This window comes from Balaenoptera ricei, chromosome 3, assembly GCF_028023285.1.
Source record: "Balaenoptera ricei isolate mBalRic1 chromosome 3, mBalRic1.hap2, whole genome shotgun sequence".
Taxonomy (NCBI): Eukaryota; Metazoa; Chordata; class Mammalia; order Artiodactyla; family Balaenopteridae; genus Balaenoptera; species Balaenoptera ricei.
The window spans coordinates 163,243,893-163,267,763 of NC_082641.1; the positions used below are offsets into that span (position 1 = coordinate 163,243,893).

Sequence of the window (23,871 nt, forward strand, 5' to 3'; positions counted from 1 at the left end):
AGGCCTCCCAGAGGAATCTAATCCCAGACTCTCAGGGCAGGGCTCCTCCAAGGACACTCCATGGCCAGCCTCCTGGCACCTTAATTTCCCAAAGCTCTGAACACAGAAAACACTGGGGCCTAAGAGGAGTCCCTCGAGGGGAAGTGGACACCACAGCCAGGGCCCCCTGGAGCATCCCTGCTCCTGTCTGAGCTGGAATCCTGAAACCCTCTGCAGCTCTCAGAAGCTTTTACCTCCACCTACAAAGCCTCCCACCCCTGTCTTCCCAGAGGAGGTGACAGAACCTGAGCAAACTTTACCTGGTCCAATCTGGGAGGTGGTGGGGCTGGGCCTCTGAGTTCTGAGTTGGGTAACCAGCTGGGCCAAGAGGAGGAGAGCAGTGTGTGCACTGATCTCCAGCAGTGGGTCCCAGCGCTTTGGGGTAGGAAGAACCTCTTAAAACTCAATACATTTCATGGGTCCCCGCCTGGGGAACTCTCTGCTTCCACTATGCCCATGGACCCCTGGCCCTGGCAGTTTCTCCACGGCCCCCACTTGGAGCAAGTCCCAGGCAGAGTCAGTAGGATTCTGGGGAGGGAGGAAGACCCCACAGCAGGGCTGAGGGGTGCCTGGAAGCGGTAGGTAGGGGGATCTCCGGCCTCAGTCCCTTCCTGCTTCGACTTTTCCCAGCCCAGAACACCTTCATCTCCCCATCCCGAAGCCCCCTCCCCAGCCTCCTGCTCACTCAATTTCACATCCAAAAAACAGAATCCCTACCTGCATGCTCTCCCTTCCTCAAATTCCTGCTTCCCCCCAGACACCTACAAACTCCAGCCACACCCACTCTTACCTCTTTGCCATCTATATTTTTAAACAAACTTAATTTTAGAACAGTTTGAAATTCACAGAAAAATTACAAAGATAGTACAGAGAGTCCCCATATGCCCCATGCCCAGTTTTCTCTATTTCCAGGGGAGCAAGAAGTTTCCCTGCTCACACACCCTGGAGCCTACCCTTCACCCCTCCACATCATTATCATCCTATAATTTGTACATCCGGTAGTCTGTCTCCTTCCCGCATTTCCCTGGCACTGCTCTGGCCAAGGTCACCAGAGACCACTAAATTGCCAAATTCAGTGGCCCTGTTGTAGTCCTCAGTTTCCTCAACCGGTGGGAGCAGGGTGACCAATGATCACTACCTCTTCTGCAAATCTGCCTCCCATCAGCTACCTGCTGCCCCTGAAACCCACACGCTCAGCCTTGGTGGGTGGGTGCTGGGTGCCTCCTTGGAGGCCCTCCCACCAGGCTTTCATGTCTACCACTCCCAGCACTGATCACCCTTCAAGTCTCTCCCACTCCTAGATCTCGAGCTCCTCCCTGCCCCTCCCCCCCTCAGCACTGGGAGCCTAGTCCAATGGCTTCTGGGTCCCCAGAGTGGAAAAGCCAAGAAAGAGGGAGGATTCAGATCCAGAAGTTGGTCACTCGCTGTGTGACCTTGAGTAAAATGCTTTCCCTCTCTGAGTTTCCTCTTTGATAACATGTTGTGAGGATAAGATGTGACTGGATGAAGGCTTAGGAAGCGAGAACCCCTTCCCCTTCCTCCTTGCAGCCCCGCCCTTCCACACCCACCTTCCTGCTCTGCGCTCCCCCACACCTCTCAGAGAAGGCTTCAAGGCTGACGTGTAGGTTTCAGGACTTTTTCAGCACCAGCTGGTGGAGCCTTCTCTGCCCTCACCCTCCCTCTGCAAGTTCCTACCAAGCACACCTTCAAAATTTGCCCCCTCGTCATTACAATGCTCCCAGCACTTTCCAGGTCTTGCCCCTGGCATGGGGCCAGCCACTTTCATCACTTAGCTCTGCTCCTGAGCTGCACAGACTACCGTGTGACTTTAGACTCTGCTTGGCCTTTCTTGTCTCACTATAAAATGGGGATGATAATGATGGTACCCACCTCATAGGGTCTGTTTGAGGAGTTTTTTTTTTTTTAATAAATTTGTTTATTTTATTTATTTATTTTTGGCTGCGCGTGGGCTTTCCCTAGTTGCGGTGAGCGGGGGGGTGGGGGGGGCTACTCTTCGTTGCAGTGCACGGGCTTCTCATTGCGGTGGCTTCTCTCCTTGTGGAACACAGGCTCTAGGTGTGCGAGCTTCAGTAGTTGCGGCACACAGGCTCAGTAGCTGTGGCTCGCGGGCTCCAGAGCGCAGGCTCAGTAGTTGTGGCGCATGGGCTTAGTTGCTCCGTGGCATGTGGGATCGTCCCAGACCAGGGCTCAAACCCATGTCCCCTGCATTGGCAGGCGGATTCTCAATCACTGCACCACCAGGGAAGACCCTGTTTGAGGATTTTTTAAAAGTATCTAGAAAATGCTTAAAATGGCAACTGCACATAGTAGGTGCTATTGACGCGTTGGCCATTATTACTATTTCACAGCTGGGAAAACCGAGGTTCAGAGAGGGGCAGTTACTCGCCCTGTAACACACAGCTGGTGAGTGGCAAAATCTGTATGGGAACCCCAGTCTGTCCTGTATCACATCAGCATAGCACACACCCTCCCTGCTTCCCCTTCTAGCACCCCCATTTTTGCATCCAGGGGCTGGCCTGGAATTTGGTAGTAGCTCCTGAGGCTACAGCTGTGGGGTCTAGGGAAGGAGTCAGGGGGCAGGGATCCTAGGCGTGGAGAGCAGGATGTCTGCCCAGTGCAGTGGATGTCCACGGTCAGGCATCCCTGCCTGTCTTCCAGTTGATTTTCCACTGCAGGCTCCAGAGGGGAGCATGTGATTCAGGCCAGTGGGTCAGAACCAGTGACTGCTTCAGGAATGGACACATGACCCAAGTCAGTCCAATGGGAGCCAGCCCTGAGCTGGCCCCACTGGATGTGGGCCTGGAGCTGGCTGAGGGGCGTCTTTGCTGATAATGGGGAGAGTTGCCTGAGAATAAAGCCAGCACTGAGAAAAGCAGAACTGAGATATGGAGGTAGGGGGAGATCTGGGGGTGGGGGGTGCGGAGAGCGCACCCGGGGGCTCAGAGACTCCTGATATACATCCATGGGTACTGGATCCTGCCATGTCTGAAGCCATTAACCTTTTAAGTTAAACGAGACAAATTATCCCTGTTTTTTTTTTTTTTTTTCCTTTGACAGGCAAACATAGAAGTACAGAAAAGAGAGAAAGAAGGTAAATAATTCCAGCATTAAGTCCTCTTAATAACGTGTCTCTTTATAATCATTGGGCTATCCCTGTTTTTGCTTAAACTAGTTTGAAATGCGGCTGAGAGTCCTTCCTAGTTGACCTAGTCTCCAAGTAGTCGTCATTTTTGTCAGTGGCAAGGGACATGGGTGAAAGCTGAGTTAACCTTCTACTGCCCCCGGGCCCTGAGCGGGAGAACCTAGGCTGGTCTTGGGACTCTCCCTGGCCACTCTGTAGTGACTCCACTGCACAATCTCCCAGGGCTGACCCCAGCCTCCTGAGTTCTCCGCAGGCTCCCAGCAAGCTTCTTCTTGCCCCACCATAGCTCCTGGAACCCTAGGGCCACCCCCGCACGCCCTACCCTGCCCCACTTTAGGTCCCAGTTGGGGAGGAGCCCTTCCTCCACTCTCAGGTTTGGCTTTGGACTCAGGCCAACTCAGGTTCGAATCCCAGCCCCGGCTGCTGCCCCCTGTGTGCCATGGGGCAGGGCCCTTTAGCCCCTAGCCTCAGCTCCCTTCCTATAGCAGGACCCTGTGTACCCTGTGAGTGTTCCAAGGCCCAGCTGGGGCCCAGCACCAAGAAGGCAGCACCAGAATCATCAGTTCCTGCCTGTGTACCCTGTACTCCACCGCCTGTCTCCCTGCTGACTTCAAACGAGCTCAAGCTGCTCAGAGCTGGGAAATGCCCCTCCCTGGCCTGCTGTCTCTCCAGTTGCCCACTCAGCCCCCCTCCAACGGCTCTGCCCCCTCGGCTGGGGGGACTGCACTCTCCAAGGGAGCTAATGGCCTCCCATGCCCGGTACAAAGACATTTCCCAGTACCCTTGGCCTCCACCTGCATAGCCTCACACCCAAGCTTGAGAACACCGTGATCCCTGCAGTTCTGTGTTGGGGAGGGCGGGTGCTTGGACGTGCAGTGGGGAGCACCTTGGCCTTTGATCCATGGAGCAGCAGACCCGGGCCATTCAGGCTGGGTGGCTCTGGACAGGTCACTTTCCCTCTCTGAGCCTCAGGTCCCTCATCTGAAACATGCCTTTCATGACATCTCTCTTAAGCATGTTTTGATGATTAAATGACATCTAAGAGATTGCTCTGTGGTTCCGGCAGAGAGAGAGGTGGCTGTTCAGAGCAGGTGCCCATGCTTGTTTATACTTCCATCCAGACCAGCTCTGCTTTCCTGAGATTCAGTCCCCAGCTCTCTGCTCTTTGCTCTACTCTCCCTTTACATCGGCCCTCCAATTTCTTCAACCACCTTCCCCTGGCAGGAGCCTCCAAGCTGCCTCCTCCACCCCTCTTGGCTACTCAGCTGACCACGATGGCTAGTGGTCCTCTGGGCCCACCACAGCCAAGCCTCTTAAGACAGCCATCTACACTCTCATCTACACACTCTCTACACCCTCCCCCTTGATCTTCCAACCCTGGCATCGGAAGTCACCCAGTTGCAAAAGGCCATGGGGACTCCTCAGCCTTACCTGCCTGGTTGACACTCTTGGCGACTTCTGGAAACACTCCTGCCCCGCCCGGAGGCTGTGATCCTCCACTTCTGGCGGATCCTTCTGCTTTCTCTGCCCTGTGCTGTGATGTCGCTACTCCATCTCTCATGTCTTCTCTATGCTGCGGCCCCGGCCATCCTCACACTGGATTTGGTCCACGTTTATTTTTTTTTAATAGGATTTTTAAAAATTTAACTTAGTTGCCAACATTGAAAAACCAAATTTCACATAGAAGTCTAAATCTCCGGACGCTGTTGGTAAACTGGCAGATCTGGCTACAGCTCAGCATTCCCACACGGCTGCCCCCAGGAGGCCCCCCACAGACGGCTTCCAGCAGCAGTCACCATCCACCCCTCTCCATGGAAACCAAGGATGGACTGAGAGAGCTTCATGGTTCAAGAGAAGTGGGAGAGAGTATATTTCTTTGTGGAAGTGAAAGATACTCTGCATTTAATATGCCAAGGATGTCTAGGGACTTCCCTGGTGGTCCAGCGGTAAAGAATCTGCCTTCCAATGCAGGGGACGTGGGTTCGATCCCTGGTCAGGGAACTAAAATCCCACATGCCACAGGGCAACTAAGCCTGAGTGCCACAACTACTGAGCTCACGTGCCTCAACGAGAGAGCCCGTGTGCCGCCCACGCGCCCTGGAGCCCGCGTGCCACAACTAGAGAGAGAAAACCTGCACGCCACAACTAGAGAGAGAAAACCTGCACACCACAACTAGAGAGAAGCCCGCGTGCCACAACGAAGAGCCCACGCCGCAATGAAAGATCCCGCACGCCTCAATGAAGACCCCGCATGCCTCAACTAAAGACCCGACACAGCCAAAAAAATAAATAAAATAAATAAATAAAATAAATATTTTTAAAAAGGCAACAAGAAATTCTTTTAAAAAAAATAAGCCAGGGATAACTATGTTGAAAGAAAACCACATCCTACCTGCCTTGCTCCTGATGTGACCTGCCTGGGCCCCTCTCTGGGCATCAAAGACAAGTATCTATGATAACTGCCCCAAACTCACTCCCAAATTGAATCCAAGGTGAATCTAGACTTGAATCTTCTGCTGCTCCCTGAATTGGTCTCCTAAATGTCCCATAGGCACCTCATTCAGTCATTCAACAAACATTCACTGGGCATCCACCATGTGCTAGATACTGTTGTTCTAGGCTCTGGAAAGACGACATGAAATTGGAAAAACCCGAATGAACTTTTTGGCCAAGCCAATAACACAGGAAGCCCTGCACTCATGCTCCAGGGGTCCTCGAGAGAACACAACAGAGAGGCCCGTCTCTTCTCTTAAAGAGGACAGGCCCAAGCACCTGTTGAGAATGCCAACAACTTTAGATGTGCTGAGGTTCCTCATGCCAAGGGAGCCCTGGAGGACAGGTGGCCATGGGCACACTGAATTGTCTTGGCCTAGTTTGGGGCCTTTCCTCAGTCCCTCTCCAGTCCAAACTTGGAACAGGAAAAATGACAGTCCCCCTGGGGTAGTGGAGGGCACCAGTGGGAAGCAAGAGACCCCAGGGAAAGATGGGGCCACCACCATAGCCTCCAGGTTTTGAGGTAGCAGGCAGAAGTAAGCTTCCGAAGGAGCATCCCTGGAGCATGGCACTCAGTGCCGGCCAGTCCCAGGACAGTGCAGCCAGCTTCGTGCCTGCCTTCTAGTCTGGCTCATGGCTCAGCAGCTGTGCGACTTTGGTCAGGTCTCCTAAGCTTTCATCTATAAAATGAGAATAACTGCAGGCACCTCACAGTGTTGCTGGGAGGATCATGTAAGACGATGTGAGGAATGACTGGTATACTCCAGATGTCTAGCAGACCTGCCTTCCTTCCTCTCCTCACCTCTCATCCCAGGTCTCCACTCTGGGCTCCCTGTGGACCTGTCACTGGATCCCATCTCTGCCTTTTGGCTTGTTGCTCCTCTCTTCCCCTGAGTCCTGCCCCTCCTCCCAGTCTCTCTCCTTCTGTTCACCCCACTCACGGCTCTCGGGGCTTTTTCTACAACACAGATCTGAACACTTCTGTGCCCTGACCTCCCCACCGCCACCTTGTCCTCAGGAAGCAGTCCTGGCTCCTTGTCCTGGCACTTGTGGCTTCCCAGGACCGGAGGGCTACCCTCTCCAGCCCCACCTTCTTTGCCTGCAGCATACAGATGGCAGCGGTCCCTCTAGGCCCTCACTCTGGCGTACTGTTTTCCATGTCCCATCCCTGAGGATGCCCCTCAACTCCTCTTCTCTGACCTCCACGCCAGGCCAGCCCAGGCGCCCCCCACTTCTGCGGGTCCTGGGCCCAGCACATGCGATTCCCCTTTGCCTCCTCCTGCTGACTGAGAGTCCTCCATGTCCCCATCACAGGACCACCAGGATGGTAAGCCCTGGAAAACTTAATCTCCACCCTGCTACGTGCCTCAGATCCCACCTTTCTTGATGCGTAGGGGGAAGTGCACACCGGACACAGCTGGATACAGGTTTATTGTGGCACTGTACGTGAAGAGGGGCCGGTGTGGCCAGCACCAGTGTGCAGAGGTGGTGGAGGGAGTGGGGGAAGGTGAAGCGGGTGGGCAGGGGCTCAGGGAACCGCAGGCTCAGGCCAAGAGTCGGGGTTGGGCAACTTTTGCTGCCCCTACCCAGAAATCTGGGGCGATGACTCCAGAACCAGCAGCCCCTCCAGCTGGACAGGGCAGGGTGGGCAGCAGTGGGTGGGAGGGGCTCACACGTGGGAGAAGGCGTGGCTCTTGCAAAGGGGCTTGTCCTTCTTGGAGTAGAAAGTCTTTCCTTCCAGGTTGATCTGACATATCTGGGAACAGCCATGGTCCAGTTACATGGGGTTGGAGGTGGCAAGAGAGGCCCCTTCCCAACCACTTAGGAATCCCAGAGGCAGGGGTGGGAGGGAGGGTGGTGAAGAACACAGGGCTCTGGGGGCGGAGCCTGAGTCGGAGGAGGGGCACTCACCGCGCACACGAAGCACGTATCGTGCCAGCTGAAGCCCAGCGCCTCCAGGAAGCGGTCCCCGGCATCGATCTTGAAGTCACAGCCTCGGCATTTTGTGCCAAACATCTTCTCATAGTCTGGAGACACACAGAGAGGAAGGGGACCCTGGGTTCTCCCCTGCCCGCACCCCGCCCCCTCACCCAGCCCCGCCTCCTTGCCCGTTCCACCCCATACCTCGCTCGCAGTAGGGGGCCCCTTCCTCCATATAGAAGGCCCTGTTCCGAATGGGTGTCTTGCAGGCCGCACAGGTGAAGCAGTGCACGTGCCAGGTCATCTTCAGGGCATGCATGATCTCCTGGGAGGAAGCGACAGTCACTTGGCAGCTCAGCACCCTCCTCTCCAGAGCCGGGGACACAGGAAAGCAGGCTTGGGTCCTCTTTCTTTCAGGGTAAATGTTACGTCTGCACACGCATTGCTGCTACTTTCTCTCTCCAACCCTGAGGTCTCGCCGTGGCTGTCCACCACGCCATGTCTAAAGCTCAGCTCCCAATCTCTGTACCCCAAACCTCTCGCATTCCCACAGCTGTCTCCATGTCAGTTGATGGCAACTCCATCCGCATGGGCCAAATTCCCTGCTTTCTCCCACACCTCACTTCAGGTCCACCAGGAAATCCTGCTGGGTCCACCTTCAAGATGCGTCCAGATTCTGACCACTTCTCACAGCCTCCGTGACGTGAGATGTGAGCCTTGGGCACCTCTGACCTGGATGACTGCATGAAACTGGCTTCTGTGCTCCTTCCTCTGCCCCTACAGACTGATATCAACCTGTGCCAGGTCACATCCTTCTCTGCTCCAATTCCTACCTAGTCCACATTTCTCTGAGCAAAAGCCAAAGCCCTGGGAAGGGCCCAGAGGCCAGCAAGTCTGGCCTCTGTCCCTCTGCTCTCCCCACACGGCCTCTCATCCATGGCTGACACACCAGACACACCGTCTTGGGGCTTCACACCAGCTGTCCCCTCTACCTGGACTGCTCTGCACCAGATACCTGCAAGGCTTACCCCTCACCTCCTTCAAGTTTCTGCTCAAAGGTCACCTTCTCCATGAGGCCCACTCTGACACCACCAGTTCATAGGCCAACCCGCCTTCCCAAAGCCACACTCCCAATAGCGCTTTCCTTTTTTCCACACTAACATACTACCAGGTAATTTACCTATTTTGTCTAATGCTTATTGTCTGCTCCCCACCCCCTTCTTCCTGATCCAGTGTAAGGTCCAGGAGGGCATGAAATACCAACTGTTCTGTTAGCAGGTATATCCCAACAGTGCCTGGTCCATGGGTATTGCATCACAAGTGCTCGTGAGTTGAGTTAACCTGCTCCACTGGAGGCCTGCCAAAGCAGAGGCTGCTGGTGGGCTGAGCTCTCCCTGGGGCTGGGACCCTCGGGCCAACCAGGGCAGCAGCATTCCTATCTGGAGCAGGCAGAAGGCAGTGTGGAGCTCGGAGGGGGGATCAGATCTTTGGGTTCAGCCAGACCTTAGCTGCATGGCTTGCCCAACAGCTTTACCTTCTCTTGACATTTGGCTCCTTCCCTTTTGAACTGAGAGCCTAATCCCAGCTTTGCAGGGGTGTTATAAAGATGGTCCCACATCTGAAGCCAGGGGTCCCAGACTCAGTGCCTGCCAGGGCCAGGTGGGGCCTGTGCTGTGGGAGAGCACCTGTTCTCCCTGCAGGGGTGGTGCTGACCACTTCATTTAGGAATGCCTGGAAGGCTCAGGTGGAAATCTAGGTGTTAAAGTCAAATCCAGTTTTTCAATGTTGGCCATTAATTTAAAAATGAAACAGTGTGGACCAAGTAAGACGTAAGTGTGGGAAGCACCTAGCTCTCAGCTGGCCCGTGTGACCTCTATAAAATCTGTCATGGGAATTCCTGGCAGTCCAGTGGTTAGGACTCCATGCTCTCACTGCTGAGGGCCCAGGTTCGATCCCTGGTCAGGGAACTAAAATCCCACAAGCCGTGTGGAGTGACCAAAAAAAAAAAAAAATTTGTCACATCTCACATATACCTCTCAACCACCCTGGGCAGGAAGTTACTGCCACCCCCATTTTAGTGAGGCCCAGAGAAAGTGACTTGCCCCAGGTCATACAGCCAAGAGATGGTGGAAATGTGTTTTGAGCCCAAGTCTGGCTCGCTACAAAGCTGGCTCTTCCCACTGCCTGGTGTTGCCTCTTTGCAAGGATAAGACAAAGGGTTGGGGGAAGGAACTTGGCTGTGAGCCCACAGAACAGGGTCTTGGCAGGAGCATAGGGAGCCCAGAGCTGGGCCCAGTGGGAGCGTGGGCAGAGAGGCAGGTCTCTGCCAGTATCCAGAAGAACCCGTGAGCCAGTTTTCCCTATCTTATGCCCAAAGCTTCCTAAATCTATCTGCCTCTCCCATCCCACCATGCTGACCCAGGGCCAGCAGCTCAGTTCTCCTCCTCTAGCTGCCTCCCCCTGCCCCAGGGAAGCTTGCCAGGCACACCTGACCTCAGCAGTCCCCAGCTCTGAACTTCTAACACGGCCCCTGCCCCCCTCTTCCGCCTCATCTCACACCCTCCCTGGGTGTTGCCTTGTGACACAGCTCTTCCCTCCTCTTGGAACACTTTCCCCTGATCCTTCTCCATGCTAATTCCTACTCATGTTTTAAGTTCAGCTTAGAGGCCACTTCCATCCACTCCTTCAAGTCTTAATTGACCACTTCCTATATATGGGGCACAGCATAATGCGTGAGCAAAACAGCCCTGGCCCCAACCCATGAAGTTCACCCTGGGGAAGAGATGGGACAACAGGGCTGGAAGGTAGTGAGCAAACAGTGGGGAGCCTGGGCTGGTGGGGAGGGTGGGTATCAGAGAAAGTGCCCCTGAGGAAGTGCTATTTGAGTCCCGGATGAGAAGAAATGAGGTAAAGAGAGTGCTAAAGAGTATTCCTAGCAGAGGACAGCCTGTGCAAAGGCCCTGTGGTGAAGGGAACAGCACACTGGCAAAATGGAGAAGCCCATGTGGCTGGAGCACAGAGTGAGGGGGGCTGGTGGTGAGTGGTGAGCCTTGAGAGCATAGTGTTCCAGAGGGTCCCCAGACCAGGGGACAGGTCCCCTCTAATGTGTCCCCTTCAACTCTGCTGAAACAACCTGACTGTCCTGTGTTTCTCTCCCCATGCTCCACTCTGAGCTCCGAGAGCAGGCATAGTCCCAAACACCAGGCACAAGCAGAGCCCAAAGCATGCGGTAAATTGGGAAGGTTAGCTTCCTGCCCCATGGGAGGGTGAGGTAGGAGCTTCCTGGGGTCTGTCAGGCCCTGGAGTCCCTGCAAGAGGGGAAGCTGAGGGCCCCTGGGCCACACTGTGGAACCACTGGCCTGGGCTGGGGCAGGAGCAGGGCTTGCCACCTTACTCTGGGCTTACTCTAGGACCCAGGAGCCAGTCAGGCTCTGTGAGCCTTGCCCCCTCATCTGCGGCCTGGGTGATAACCCTGCCCACCCAAAACTGTGGCGGGGAGGGACAAGAGTGCCGTGCAACACAGGCAGGGCCATCAGCGAACAGAAGGGCCTTGATCTGTGGGAAACGAACCCAGATGCCAGCTTAGGAAAGGTCCTGGGATCCAGCCCGTTCTGCTAGAACAGTCCAACAGGGCATGGCCTAGGCTGGTGGAGAAATTACTGTGATCTTGGGCAAAATTTCCTCATGTGTAAGATGAGAATAATCCAACTGACTTCGTAGTATGATTAGCTGGATGCCTACACATAGTAAATGACCCACAACACAAGACTGTGATAATATCCTTTCTTCCCTTCCAGTCTACTGATGGAACCCCCATTTTTTGCTGGGCACATAGCTATACCAGACTATATTTCCCGGCCTCCCTTGCAGCTCAGTGTGGTCATGTGATTGAGTTCCGGGCAATGGGATGGAAGTGGAAGGGTTGGGTGGCAGCATCTTCTAAAGATGGCTCCCAAGAGCCTTCCACCCCTTCTTCTCATTCCAACATCCTGCTGGTTGGAACGTGGAAATTTTGCCTGAAGCTCAAGTGGCATCTTGGACTACGAGTGGTAAGTAAGCCAATGTTGAGAATGTCCGAGAAACAAGATACAGGAGCCTGGATCTGCCTACAAGTCCCAGATTGCCCACCTCTGGACTTTCTTAGGTGAGTGATAGCCGCCATTATTTTTTCTATCACTTGCGGTCAAGGTAATCGTCACTAACATGACCATCACTACAGAGCTCTCTAGCCACATCTGGAAGCTCTGCCTATGAATCCAGAAATGGGGAGAAGCATGAGTGGCAAGAAGAGCCCAAGCTGAAAGTCAGCAGTGCCTGGGGCTGCTCTGGTTCGGCCCTCATGCTCTGCAGCCTTGGGCAATTTCTGCCTCTCTCTGGACTTCAGTTTCCATACAGGTACAACTGAAACCCCCTCAACTTGTCACCCTGCCTGTTATGCTCCCCTTTCCTCAGGCTGCTCAGCCCCTGACACCCTGAGTCCCCTTCCTCTGTGTGAGCTCCTGGGGGCAGGGCCACACCTGTCTCTTCACGAGGTGCCCCTAGCGTGGGGCATACTGCCCACACTCAGTAAAGAGAACGAATGGGAGAAGGTAGATAGTGCATCACTCTTAACCCATGACATGTGCTGACCCAAGTCCCAAGCCCAGCTCTGGGTGGCAGCTAGGTTGCCCTGCAGGAGACCAGGTCAGGCTATACTGCATATTTAGCCTCAGCGGGAAGAATAGGATTTTGAATCACAAGTTTTTGAGCCTAAATTTCTGGCTTTGCAAATCAATAGTCCTGTGTCCTTCAAGCCCATCAAGTCATCTTTCAGAGTTTCCGTTTTCATATGTACTAGGGGCGGCAGACACTGTGCATTAGCCTCCCAAAAGCCTGTCACAACCCCCTTCTCTTTTGCCTTTCTCTCTTACAGAGGACAGAAGCTAAAATACTGGATTTGCCAGCTTCCCCCATGGCCCAGGTGCTCACAGGATAACAATTCCAACAACTGAGATAAAGATGCAAGTTCCTGGTTTTTCTTCCAGAGTCAAAAGGCAAAACCTCATTAAAAGAAAGCATCTGACCCAACCATTTATCTGGCAACCATGATACAATACACTTGAGGACAAAGATCTACATGCTAAGGATTTCAGAACTTAAAAAGAGGAAAAGCCTGAAGGCATCCTTGAGCTGCTATTCCACCCCTGGAATTCTTGTGATTGAAGTAAATATTACTCCTTCTGTTTCAGCCTCTGTAGTGGGGTTTTCTATTACCGAAGCTGAATGCAGTCCCCACACAGCAGCCATCTCTTGTTTTGGCCTGCCTAGCACTTACCTCCCTTCTTTGGGTAATGTCATCCTGGTTTTATTTTCAAGGAGCCAGTCCTGTGGTTCAGGCAAGGCCACCAGACCCCACTCCAGGAGGGGGTGTCACCCAGGCCTGGCCAATTAGAGTCACGCGGCTTGGTTCGGAGATGGGCATGTGAAGCAAGCCAGGCCAATGGGCATCAGCACGGGGACTCTTGATACATCAACTGGCACAGAGATGCTCTCTTTCACTTTGTGGTGCTAACCTGGGGAGATGTAACCCTGGAGCCACTGTGGCACCATCTTTGCCGCTTTCTAGGGAAAAGCATGCTGGGAACGAAGCCAACAAAGATGAAACCAGAGGCAAGCAGTAGAAAGACTCCTGATGACCTCGGGATACGCATTCAGCTGGGCCTGAAGTTAGCACCCCTCAGCCTTTCTGATTATTTGCGCCAACGCTCTCTTGCTTGAGCCCTTTTGAGTAGGATTTAGGTCATTTGTTAAGAGGATCCTGATTAATGAAAAGTAAGATCAATATAGCAGCCCGACTGTTAGGCTGGTAAGGTTCCAATAGGCTCCTGCAGGGAGAGCTCCCAGGCTCAGGAGTTGCTCAACAACACTCAACACTCAAGGGTCAGACTTGCCTTCCCAGCCACCCACCAGCCCCACTCACGCCAGTGATCTTCTTCTTGCATTTGGCACAGCTGGGTGCATAGCGCACGTCATAGCAGGGCGGGCAGAAGATGGCACCCTTTTCCTCGAAGAAGCCACCCTCTTCCAGGACCTTCCCACACTGACTGCACACAAACTCCTCGGGGTGGTACGCGTGGCCCAGTGCCACCAGGTAGCGGCCCCTGGCAGGAGGCAAGGGCAGTGAGCGGGAATGGATGCAAACGAAGTTGGGGCTCCTGGCCAGAACCCCACGGGGTTTACCCAACACCTACTACGAAGCCTTGCAGGGAAAGTTCATTCTCTCCATCTCCAAATAGGGTAGAAACAGGCTTGGGAGGTGACTTGACCAAAGTCACACAGCAAGAGAGACAAAGCTGCACTGTTTTGATGACAGGAGATGAGGGAGAGGGGCAGTGTTGGAAAAGGGAGGAAGGTTACACTGGGTGAGAGCTGCTGATTTAGGCCTAATAAGTTGAACCCAAGGAATTGGTGCCCTGGGGGGGCAGGAGGCCTGGAGTGCCCGTGAGCCCTGAAGACCAGTGGGCACTTGAGCTGAGCCTGGTCCCCACCCTGTCCTGCTTGCCTGTTCCATCTGGCCTGGGGAGGGCCCTGCAGGTCCCAGATAAATGGGGATGTCTGAAGGAAGGGGTGCTTCACAGAGCCTAAGAGCTGACAGGAATCTAGAGCAGTGAAGGGCCTGGGATGAGAACTAGGAAGGCACACTGTCACACTGATTCTGGGGGGCTGTGTGACTCTGCCAGGCCCCGGGGAGCAGCGCAGAGAGGGAGGGACTTCAGAGGCTTAGCAGAGAGAGACCAAGCAAGCAGGAAGGAGAGAGGCAGAGGGGCTGGGAAGGGGAGGCCCTTCCTTGCCCAGAGAGCAGCGAATCTAGGGCTGCCGCTTGGCTGTGTCATTGGCACTTCCTCCATTTCACCAGGGCAAATGCTGAACAGAGGCTAATGACGGGTGGGCTGCGGGTAAGGAATGCGGGATTCAGAATCTGAGGAACCAGCCCAGGTCCCTACCCTCACTCCGATAAGGAACCGAATCCTCATCCTCCCGCAGGCGCGGTTGAGATGAGTGGGGAGATAGATGGGGGAGCAGAGATCAGAAAGACACCAGGGTTGAACTTGAGATCAGGAAAGACCATGGTAGGAAAGGAACAGGGCCACCCACCGGATGACCTTGTGGCACTGGTGGCACACGGGAGTCTTGCCATTGCTGCCACCGCTGCCTCCAGGGCCCCCTCCAGCGGCAGCCTGCACAATGGAGGTGCGGTTCTGCATGGGCGTGGGTGTGGCTGGCTGGGTGTGCCGGGTCAGCACCGTGCTGGTCTTGTCCGGGGCGTAGCGCTCAGCGAACGCAGGGTCCACAGCCCAGGGCGGGCGGCTGGTGGGGCTGGGGGTGGTAGGGCCTGCCAAGGCCAGGAAAGTGACTCCAGGGGGGTGTCCAGGGACGCCACAGGACAGTGGGGAGACCCCGGGGCAGCTTGGAGGGGCCCACCCCCATGCCTCTGGAGGCTACCCACCCTTCCCCAGGCCCGAGCCCACTCTCTCTCACCAGGCCAGGGTTCCTGGGGTGTAGCTGAAGCTGGGGCTGGGGCTTCTGTCCTGGGCACCTGGCTGTAAGATCTGCCATTCAAGGCCCTGCACGGCTGAGGCTCCTGGCATGGCTCCACCCCCCAACCTTGGTCCTGCTGGCCCCATGGGAGATGCGTGGGTGCATGAGAGCTGCTGGATTGGACTCCAGGTCCCACTGGGGTAGGGATGGGTAGGGCAGCTTCTCCTAGCCAGGTTCCAGCTGGCTGGTCTGTGGCACAGGGCTGGGAGGTGGAGCAGGGCTCTCACTTCTGGGGCAACTCTTGGGTCTCCTTCTGATGGCAGGGCCCCCTTTGCTGGGTACCCCCACCCACTGAGACCCAGACTGGCAGGGCCCATACTGGATCTTATCCATCTAACACCCCTTTACCCCAAATGCAAACCAAGCCCACAAAGATAGAAGACAGAGGCAGAAAAAGCAGGGCCGAGCATGTTTATTTTCATGCCTAAGCCAGCACAGACCTGGCAGACAGCAGTACCATAGGGCAAAGAGTGAAGTCAGTGTCAGATGGAGCCAGGCCCTGTGCCAGGAGGGCAGCCGAGGCCAGGCCAGTAGGAGGCTCAGTCCAGGGGCAGGAAAGGGAGGGGTGAGGTAGGCAGAAGCTGGAGGCACCAAGGGGGGGTGCCCTGGGAGGAGGAACAGAAAGAGAGAGGCAGAGAGGGCAGCCGGCCGGCGAGGGCCAGGCTACGACTGCACGTTGAGCACGTGGGCAGAGCGCTGGTGGTGCCAGTCCCGGAGGCGGGTGTAGCGTGGGCTCTGCAGCTCCAGGACATACTTTTCCCTGAGGAGCAGAGAGAGAAGGAGGAGAAAGTGGAAGGAAGGAGAGATGGAAGGGAGGAAGGGAGGAAGGGAGGGAGGACTGAAGAAAGGAAGGAGAATGGAGAAGCCTGGCTAGGGACGGCCAGGGGCAGACACAGGGTGGTGGGTGGAATGGGAGAGGCAGGAAGTGAGAAAGAGGGGCTGGAGCTCGTCCTGTTACCTTGATTTCTTCAGATGCTCCTCATCCGGGTCTTGCACTGAGAGGGCAGAGGCAGGAATTGACCAAGAGCAGACAGAAGGCCACCCCAGCCCTGAGCCCTGGCAGAGGGTCACGGGGTGCTGGAGCAGGCTCCAGCTAAGCCCAGGCCCGGGTTGGGGGCCAGAAGAGAGTCTGCCCTGCCCTGGGATGGCACTTACTGAACTCGGTGCCCGTGAGGTGGGCGAGAATGCGGAAGGAACGGGACTGGCCTGTCCCAGGCCTCGGCCGCCAGTCCTCCGTGTCCTCCATCAGCCGCTGCTTGCTGGCGTCTGGGACCAGCAGTCGGAGCGGCTGTCTGTGGGGAGGGTGTGGCTCAGAACCTCATGCTGGGGTGGGCAGCGGGGGCAGCCCCTTCCCAGATTGGTACATGTGGGCTATAGTGATGGCAGAGTGGGGAAGGGCAAGGCCAGGGCCCTGCTGGGTGGGAGGTTGGATAGGTAAGTGAGAGGGGAGGAGGGCAATCAAGGTGAGAGGAGGGCAGCCAGGGTGGGAAGGGGCCACCACCCAGAGTGCCAAAAGGAAGAAAGAGAGGGACAGGCAGAAGGGGCTCACTGACTTGTCAGGGGTCTGCACCTGTGAAGGAAATAGACACATGGACAGATAAAGGGACAAAGAAATAGACAAGGGGAGGAAGAAAGATGGCAAGGGATCAGAATAGCTTGAGGCAAGGCTGCACTGTCTAGGGCTCAGACGACCCGACACTAAACCCCAACCCCAGGCCACCAGCGAGGGGGCGCTGCCTCGTTCAGAGCCTCCAGAAGGACAGTGCCCAGGCAGGAGCCACACCCTCGGAGGGGCCCTGTGCCTGCAGTCCCCGCCCTGGCCGCCAGGGGTCGCTGCCGCACGGTTCCGGCCCGGGCTGGGGCGCAGCGCAGACTGAGCAGCAGCGGGCAGCGGGCAGCGGGCAGCGGGCGGGCGTGGGGCTGTGGACAGATGGCGTGGGCGGTGGGCGGGCAGGAGGGGTGTGGGCGGGCAGGGTGCACGTACCCATTCTGCTGCGGGGCGCTGTCAGCGGGCTGGGGGGCCCCGAAGGGCCGGGCCGTCTTGTTGAGGGAGGCGCTGGGTGCAAAGGTGTACCGCGGGGGGTCCGCGGCGGAGGCCAGGGCCTGGGCGGAGACAGAGCGGGCAGGGAGGGCAGGGGCGGGGACCTGGCTAGAGTGGGGTGCCCCCCTGGCGCGGAGAGGACTGGAGAGGACTGCGGCGCTCCAGCCCCACCCCCACACATCTGGCCTGAGGCTACGGAGAAGGGGCGACTCGGGTTTCAAGGGGCCCATTTGGGAGCGATGATCTCCGCCCACGCGGCCCGAGGGCGAGGGCGGACTAGTGCAGCTTGCAGCAGAGGCCGGCGGGAGGCAGACAGGCAGACGGACAGACAGGCAGATATGCGTGGTACCCTGACCGTGCGGCAGCCCCCGGCCCAACTCCCAGTCCCCAGACTCCCCAGCTGGCCTCCACCCTCTACTCCCAGCCAGGGATGGGGGTACCAAGGCTGCACCAGGGAGGGCAGGTCAGCCCGGACGTCCAATCCCACCCCGCCTGCCGCCCAGATGTCCCAAGCCCCTCACATACCTTCTGCGGTTTGCTCTGAGGCGGCTGGGCCCTAGAAGAGAAGGGAAAGGGGTGTTGATGGGCAGCCCCAGGGGCGTGCCCACCTGCCAGGCCTGCTCAGCGCCCGCATACCTGCTGAGACCCAGGCTGAGGCGCTCCCCGCAGGCACGGATCTTGTTCTGGGCTTCGATGTGTGTGAGGCCCCCCGCATTCTCGCCATCGATACTCAGCACCCAGTCGCCCACGGCCACGCCGGCCTGCGCAGCTTTACCTCCAGGAGTGAGCTATGGAGAGACAGAGGATCATGGAGGCCCAAGGCTCTGCAGGCCAAACTCAGGCCAACAGCAGCCAACCCTGCCTTTCCTTAGCTGCTCCACTTGCAGAACCCAGAGGCCTCTTCATTCAACATATTTCTGGGCAGCTGCTGCATACTAAAGCCATCTGGAAGGGGGTGGGGCTCACCTGAGCTTCACCATCGCCCCAATCACCCTGCTTAGTTATTCGTTCACCTCCAGGGACCCTCCCCACAGTCCAGAAACTGCTGACATCAACAAGCAGCCACCTTCAGGCTAAAACCCAAGCTTCTCAGCTCCAGCCGCAGCCTTTTGAGGCCCCTGCTGGCCTCTCGCCCAGGCCATTCCACCCACCAGACATGCCCTCTGGCTTGTGCGTGTGGCAAGTACCTCCCTGAGCACTGTTGGGTGCTCTCATTGACCTCTTACACTCCTAGCACCCTGTCCTGGGGCCAACTGCAGGGATCTACCGGAACACTTTGAGCGCCAGGAATAGGCCCCATCACCTCTAGGTTCCCAGTGATCAGTGTGACTGAATGGGGTCCAAAATGTCAGCTGGGGCTTCATAGGTTGTAAATAAATATGGATGTCACCCCCAAGCCCTCAACTGCCACATCACCCTCTCCCCCCAGTCCTTCAGGCTCTGAGTTGTGAATCCCTGGTTCCCATGGCAAATGAGGAGCAATAGTAGGCTGGAAGGAATGGTCACCACCAGTATGAGCTGAAACTATCAGGATGACCTCTGGGAAGTGGTGGGCTTTGGCGAAAGGAGAGTGGGATGGGCTGCCTCTGGTGTGAGAGAGTCCAGCTATTTATGAAGGCCTCAAATGCTGGAAGGAACCAGGATTTGGCCTTGAGATTAGGAGGAACCAACAGCAGTTTTAAGGCCCGGGGTGGGGTATTTGCCAGGGTCCAGATAGAGGTGACCCTGAAGAACCCAACTGGGCCCTCCCATCCCTCTAGCCTAGTGGCAGCAGCAACACAGGCAGGAGTAGCACTACTGTTCATAAGTCTAAGCCCACAGGGCTGCCTGGCCATCTGGCAAGGGGCCTGGCATTGAGCAGGCTTGGGGGGAAGTGCTGGGAGGCAGATTCACATTGTGAGATTTGAGGGGTACAGGCTGCCTGTGGCCCCATGAGGCTCATCAGGTAGGCTGATGCTCAGACTCAGTTGAGGTAGGGAGAGAGGAGGTAAGGGGTTCCAGAGAGATGGCAGAGGGACCATATGCAGAGACTAATGGCACTAGGGCAAGAAGGGAGACCTGGGTTTGATGGCTCTATTTCATGCTTGGGAAGTTAGAAGGGTAAGACAGCTGGGTGGCCCTTTCTTCACCTGCTAAAGGATAACAGCAGCTTACATTTATTGAGTACCTAGTACTGCCAAACACTGAATCCTTCAACAACCCTGTGGAGTAGAGTCTGGGAATATACCTATTTTACACATGGAAAAACAGAGAGGTTAAGTAACTTGCTTCAAGTCGCCCAGCTAGCAACTCAAGAGACAAGGCCAGGACCCTGGCCCTAAGGCCCCACCCTACCAGGCCATCTCTGCTGAGAGCTGGGGCCCAACTCAGAGGTCAGCCCTCTGGCTGGAAAGACCCCCTGACCTCCTAGCTGCGTTTAGGGCTTGGATCCCCTATCTTACCTCTAGTCCAATCCAACCCCTTATAATGGGCATGGGGAAGTGACGCCCTTGCAAGGAAGTGACTTACTCAAGGTCGTGGTGAGTCAGTAGACGGGAAACCTGGTCTGGCCACTCCCTACCCACACTGGCTGGCTCCTGGGAGGTGTGGGCTAAGCTTGAGGTGGGGGTCTCAGGTTGAGCAGGAGCAGTTGGCTCCCAGAGAGGGGATGGGGAGCTGGGGACTACTTCCTTCTCTGGAGTGAGGAGGATAGGAAGCACAGGAGGGATAGGGGAATGATCAGAGAGGGGGAGACAGAAGCAGAAGGGGGGAGCAGGGGGGGCAGGGTGTGTCTGGAGAGAGAAGCAAGAGGGCCCAAGGGACCAAGGAAGGGAAAAGCCAGGGGGCTGGACACTGCATGGAGTAGGGGGTGAGTCAGCCTGAGGGCTCCACTGAGCAGCCCAACCCCCAAGTCCCAGACATTACCTCATCTCCCAGGCCCGGGCCTACAGCCAGCCCTAGCCCCTCCCTGCCCCCCTACATGCTGGGGTCAGGGGAGAGAAAGGGTGCCAGCCCAGCTCAGAAAAGACCACCTCACACACCCACCCACCAGGGCCTAGGTCCAACTCCAGGGATGGGCTCAGCTAGTGGCCCCACCCACATGCTAGGGCTGCTGACAGGGGAGCCTGGGCTCAGAGTGCCCCCAACAGGCCACATTTGAAAGTCCATCCCTTAGGCTACTTTGTTGCCCATCCCCACCAATGAAGAAACTGAGGCGCAGAGGTCAGCCAAGGCCCCAGCCACATTGGCCAGCACTTTCCCAGGGAGGGGAGTATAGGGTAGGTTTCCAGGGCTGGCAAGGCTTGAGTATGGGGTGGGTGTATGTGGTAGGGACACCACTGCCCTTAGCTACCTTGCTGGTAGGGGAGCTTCCAGGGAACCCTGTGGAAGGGTCCCTGGGAACAGTGACTGCCTGCCTGGCCTGGCCACCAAGCCCAACTCTGACAGACTCTGCCTTGGGGCCCCCTCTAGCTGGGCCCTCTGGCCCCCTCCAGGCTGTGCTTGCCCTGGGCTTCCTGCCAATAGCTGCCTGCCCACCAGGAGCCTGGGTGGGCCTCTCTGGACAAGCGGATATGGTGACAGGAAGTCCCCACCCCCTCCTGACCCCCAGGCCACAGTCAGAGACACCAACCCAAGGGCTGGCCTCGTGCTCTCAGGGCAGGCAGTTTGTTCTGTGTCCCACAACTGACCCCACAGCTGGAGCCACAGCCTGGTGGTGATCAGCTGAGGGGCCCACTCATGGGGTTCAGGGGTCCAGGCCTAGGCCAGCTTTTTTCCAGCTCTGCACACTCCAGCCACCAGTTGGCCATCCCAGCATGGGGCTGCATTCTTGGGCTTATAAGGCAATCCCCCTGCCATAGGGAGGAGCCAGCCCCCAGCTCCGCCCCCACCAGAACAGGCTCTTGGGAGCTGAAGTCACAGCCCTAGAGCCCCGTCCCAACCCCTGCTTGGGGTCAAAGGCCACTGCATCCTGAATGGGACCAGTGGCTGGGATATAGGTCCTCACATAAGCCTGGGGAGAGGTGCCCCACCCACCCACGAAAACTGCAGGCCACCCCTGTGCCTGAATTCCAATCCCTGCTTTGCCATGGAATCGCTGAAGGAGCCCCTTCACCTCTCCAAGTCATCTCAACTGGATAAACAGGTTGAGAGTCGCTATTCCTTGGGTGGCAATGAGGATGAAGTGAGATCCTGCAGTCAGAGTGCCCTGCCTGGGGTCCAGCTCCAAGCACTGCTCCCTCAAGCAGCTTAGACCCTTCCTGGAGACCTCAGGCTCCCCTCCTCCAGAAATGGCATCTCCCTGAGCCTCGAAGGTGGCCCCAGGAGCTTCGTGGACTGGCATCAGGTACAGTGCAGTGCTGTGGAAGTGTGGGAGCTCCTTTCCTAGTATCTGCCTAGTTGGGAGTCCTTGTGGCAGGTGCCCACATCTCTGGACCTGGACACCTCTTGGCCTACTGGCCTCAGCTCACTCCTGCTCAGACTCCTCCCGTCACTCACTGGAGATCTGAGCACCCAAAGATTCCTGAGGGAGCCCCTGCCTCAACCTAGGCTCACCCGGGAGATGGAGAGGGGCACATTGAAGTCCTTGCCCCCCTGCAGCCGGAAGCCCCAAGGTGCTGGCCCCTCTAGTACCACCTTGAAGGAATCCATGGTGCCGCTCCTGAGAGGAGAGAAAAGGTGAGTGATGCATAGTGGGTGCACAGGCAGGCCCATCACGGGACACCAGCCTCGGACTAGTGCCAGGCAGGCACTGGCAGACGCTGAGCACACCCAGGGGGAGGGTAGGCGGGCACCTTGTTAGGTTTGGCTGGGCTACTAGCTGGCAGACCTCACTTTGGAAAGACAGGGGCAACCCCCCTTCCCTAAGGAACTGGGAGGGTGAGGGGAGCCCGCATCCAGTCTTGAGGTTCCTCTCATCCAGGAGTGGACCGCAGGGCTAATTTGGCACGGCCTCCTCCCAAGCCAACCTTGAGCCTCGGACTGGACGGCAAGGCCAGTCCGGGGCCGGCGCTCCTCTCCCCCGCCCCCAGGTCCCGGCAGGCAGGCCTCGACTGGAGCCTGCTCGGACTATATAAGGCGTGTAAGCTGACACTATGCGGAGAGCCAGCGGAGGGAGCACACGGGGGCTCGGGACGCGAGGGGGAGGGGTGGGGAGGGAGGCAGCTGGAGCGGGTCCTAGCCATTCCAGGACCAGTCGAAGCTGCTGGGAGCCAGGGCGGGACCCCTGGGCGCTGGGGGGGGGACTGCGCGGGGGCGCGGCCCCTGCGGAGGCTGGTGGGGGCTGGGACTCCAAAGCGTGGCCAGGAAGGAGATTCATCCTGGAGCTCAGTGGGGGTGGTGCCTCCCACACAGGCCTGCTACCATCCCGACGTGACTCAGTTTCTCCCGCCCGGGCCCCATGCACTGGCCGAATCCGGGTAGTAGGGAGCGGCGCAGGCGCCAATCAGCCCCGCCGCAGCCGGCTTTGCCGCAAGAAGGCGGGGGCGGGGGTAGGGGCTCCGGCCCATCGGAGGAAGCGCAGAGCTGGCTAAGACCCCCAGTACCCCCTGTGGTCCCCAGTAGGCCTCTGCCCCCCGCCTGGTCCTGCCCGAGACGCCCCACGCTGTCGCATGTACCTGCTCGGCCCCGCCGGGGCGCTGCTCAGCAGCGGCCTCCAAAAAGCCCCGTTGGGTTCAGCCGCCCGAGTTCTGACCCCGCCCCCGTGGCCGCCGTCCGCTTTGAGCCCGCGTAAGGGGGCGGAGCCAGATACCACGCCCCTGTCAGAGTCACGGCCTCTCGGGCGGTGGGAAGCCCCACCCAATCCTTCCGCTCCGCCCAATCACGAAGTCCTATCTCACTTTGAGCTGTAAGACACGGCCCTCCTGGGTCCCCTTGGTGGGGCGGGGCCTGGACGGGGCCTGGGCGGGGACTGGGCTGCTGGACACCCTCCTTGCCCCGGAGCCCGAGCCGCCGCTCTCCTGGCCCCTTGCGCCTCCCGTTGGAGGAATGAAAAGAAAGCCGCCTTAGAAACCAGACAGATCTGGACCTCAGTCATCTCTGAACCTTAGTTTCCAACTCGGAAAAATGGGACAATGATACTCGCCTCTCAGGGCCGCCGTGTAGATAGGCACAGTTTGGCGTAAGGCACAGCCATTGGCGGTTCCAGAATTTCTAAATCGGACGAATTTGGTAGAGAGTTGCGGGGTGGGGGTACCTCGAGGTGGGGTTAGTGGAGGAGGACAGGACACAGCGGAGCTTGAAGTTAAGTTTGCAGAACACTCCACCGAAGGCAGAAAATAATGGCAGCGGACGGAGGTGGAAGGGCCCTTGGCTCGCCCCGATCCTGACCTGTGGGCCCTGCCCTTACTCCTACCCGCTGACCCCCGGCAGTCAGCAGCCTGTGGCCCTGCAACCACGGCTCAGCGCTGACTGTCGCGATGGGCTGTGTCCTGGTATCCCGCTCCAGAGCGGGCAGCGCCTCCAATGGTGGTGTCAGCGTCCCCACTTTGCCCCAGTGCTCAGCCCCGGCGGCTAAGCGCAGGAGGCGGGGGAAATTGAGCAGGGACCAAAGTGTGTGGGTGGACGAATAGGCGTCCACCTCTCAACTCCTTCTAGGGCATGGCCCATGCTATTCTCCCCCCTCCACCATCATCTTCTGCGTCATCCCCCTCACTCCAGA

The 23,871-nt window shown here is 57.3% G+C and overlaps 1 protein-coding gene and 1 non-coding gene across 6 annotated transcripts; both read right to left on the reverse strand.

Annotated features, from left to right (window-relative positions):
* Nucleotides 1–3,082: 3,082 nt before the first annotated feature.
* Nucleotides 3,083–3,210, reverse strand: LOC132364229 (small nucleolar RNA SNORD97). Its single transcript, XR_009502773.1, has one exon. It is a non-coding gene; the product is annotated as a small nucleolar RNA SNORD97 (small nucleolar RNA).
* A 3,897-nt stretch (nt 3,211–7,107) lies between these two features.
* PDLIM7 (PDZ and LIM domain 7) lies at nt 7,108–22,918 on the reverse strand. Of its 5 annotated transcripts, XM_059917815.1 has the most exons (14): nt 22,829–22,918; nt 21,768–21,873; nt 17,871–18,022; nt 17,760–17,790; nt 17,178–17,296; nt 16,743–16,763; nt 16,349–16,485; nt 16,152–16,188; nt 15,134–15,195; nt 14,750–14,987; nt 13,575–13,755; nt 7,820–7,940; nt 7,607–7,722; nt 7,108–7,451 (listed from the first exon to the last, which is right to left on the reverse strand). In XM_059917815.1, the coding sequence occupies exons 2-14, from the start codon at nt 21,861–21,863 to the stop codon at nt 7,365–7,367; spliced, it is 1,398 nt and encodes a 465-aa protein (XP_059773798.1). In that variant the 5' UTR covers nt 21,864–21,873; nt 22,829–22,918; the 3' UTR covers nt 7,108–7,364. The 5 variants fall into 5 exon arrangements, with proteins under 5 accessions (XP_059773798.1, XP_059773800.1, XP_059773799.1 ...); XM_059917817.1 differs by lacking the exon at nt 17,178–17,296 and having other exon boundaries at nt 16,747–16,763; XM_059917816.1 differs by lacking the exon at nt 16,743–16,763.
* Between the last annotated feature and the right edge of the window lie 953 nt (nt 22,919–23,871).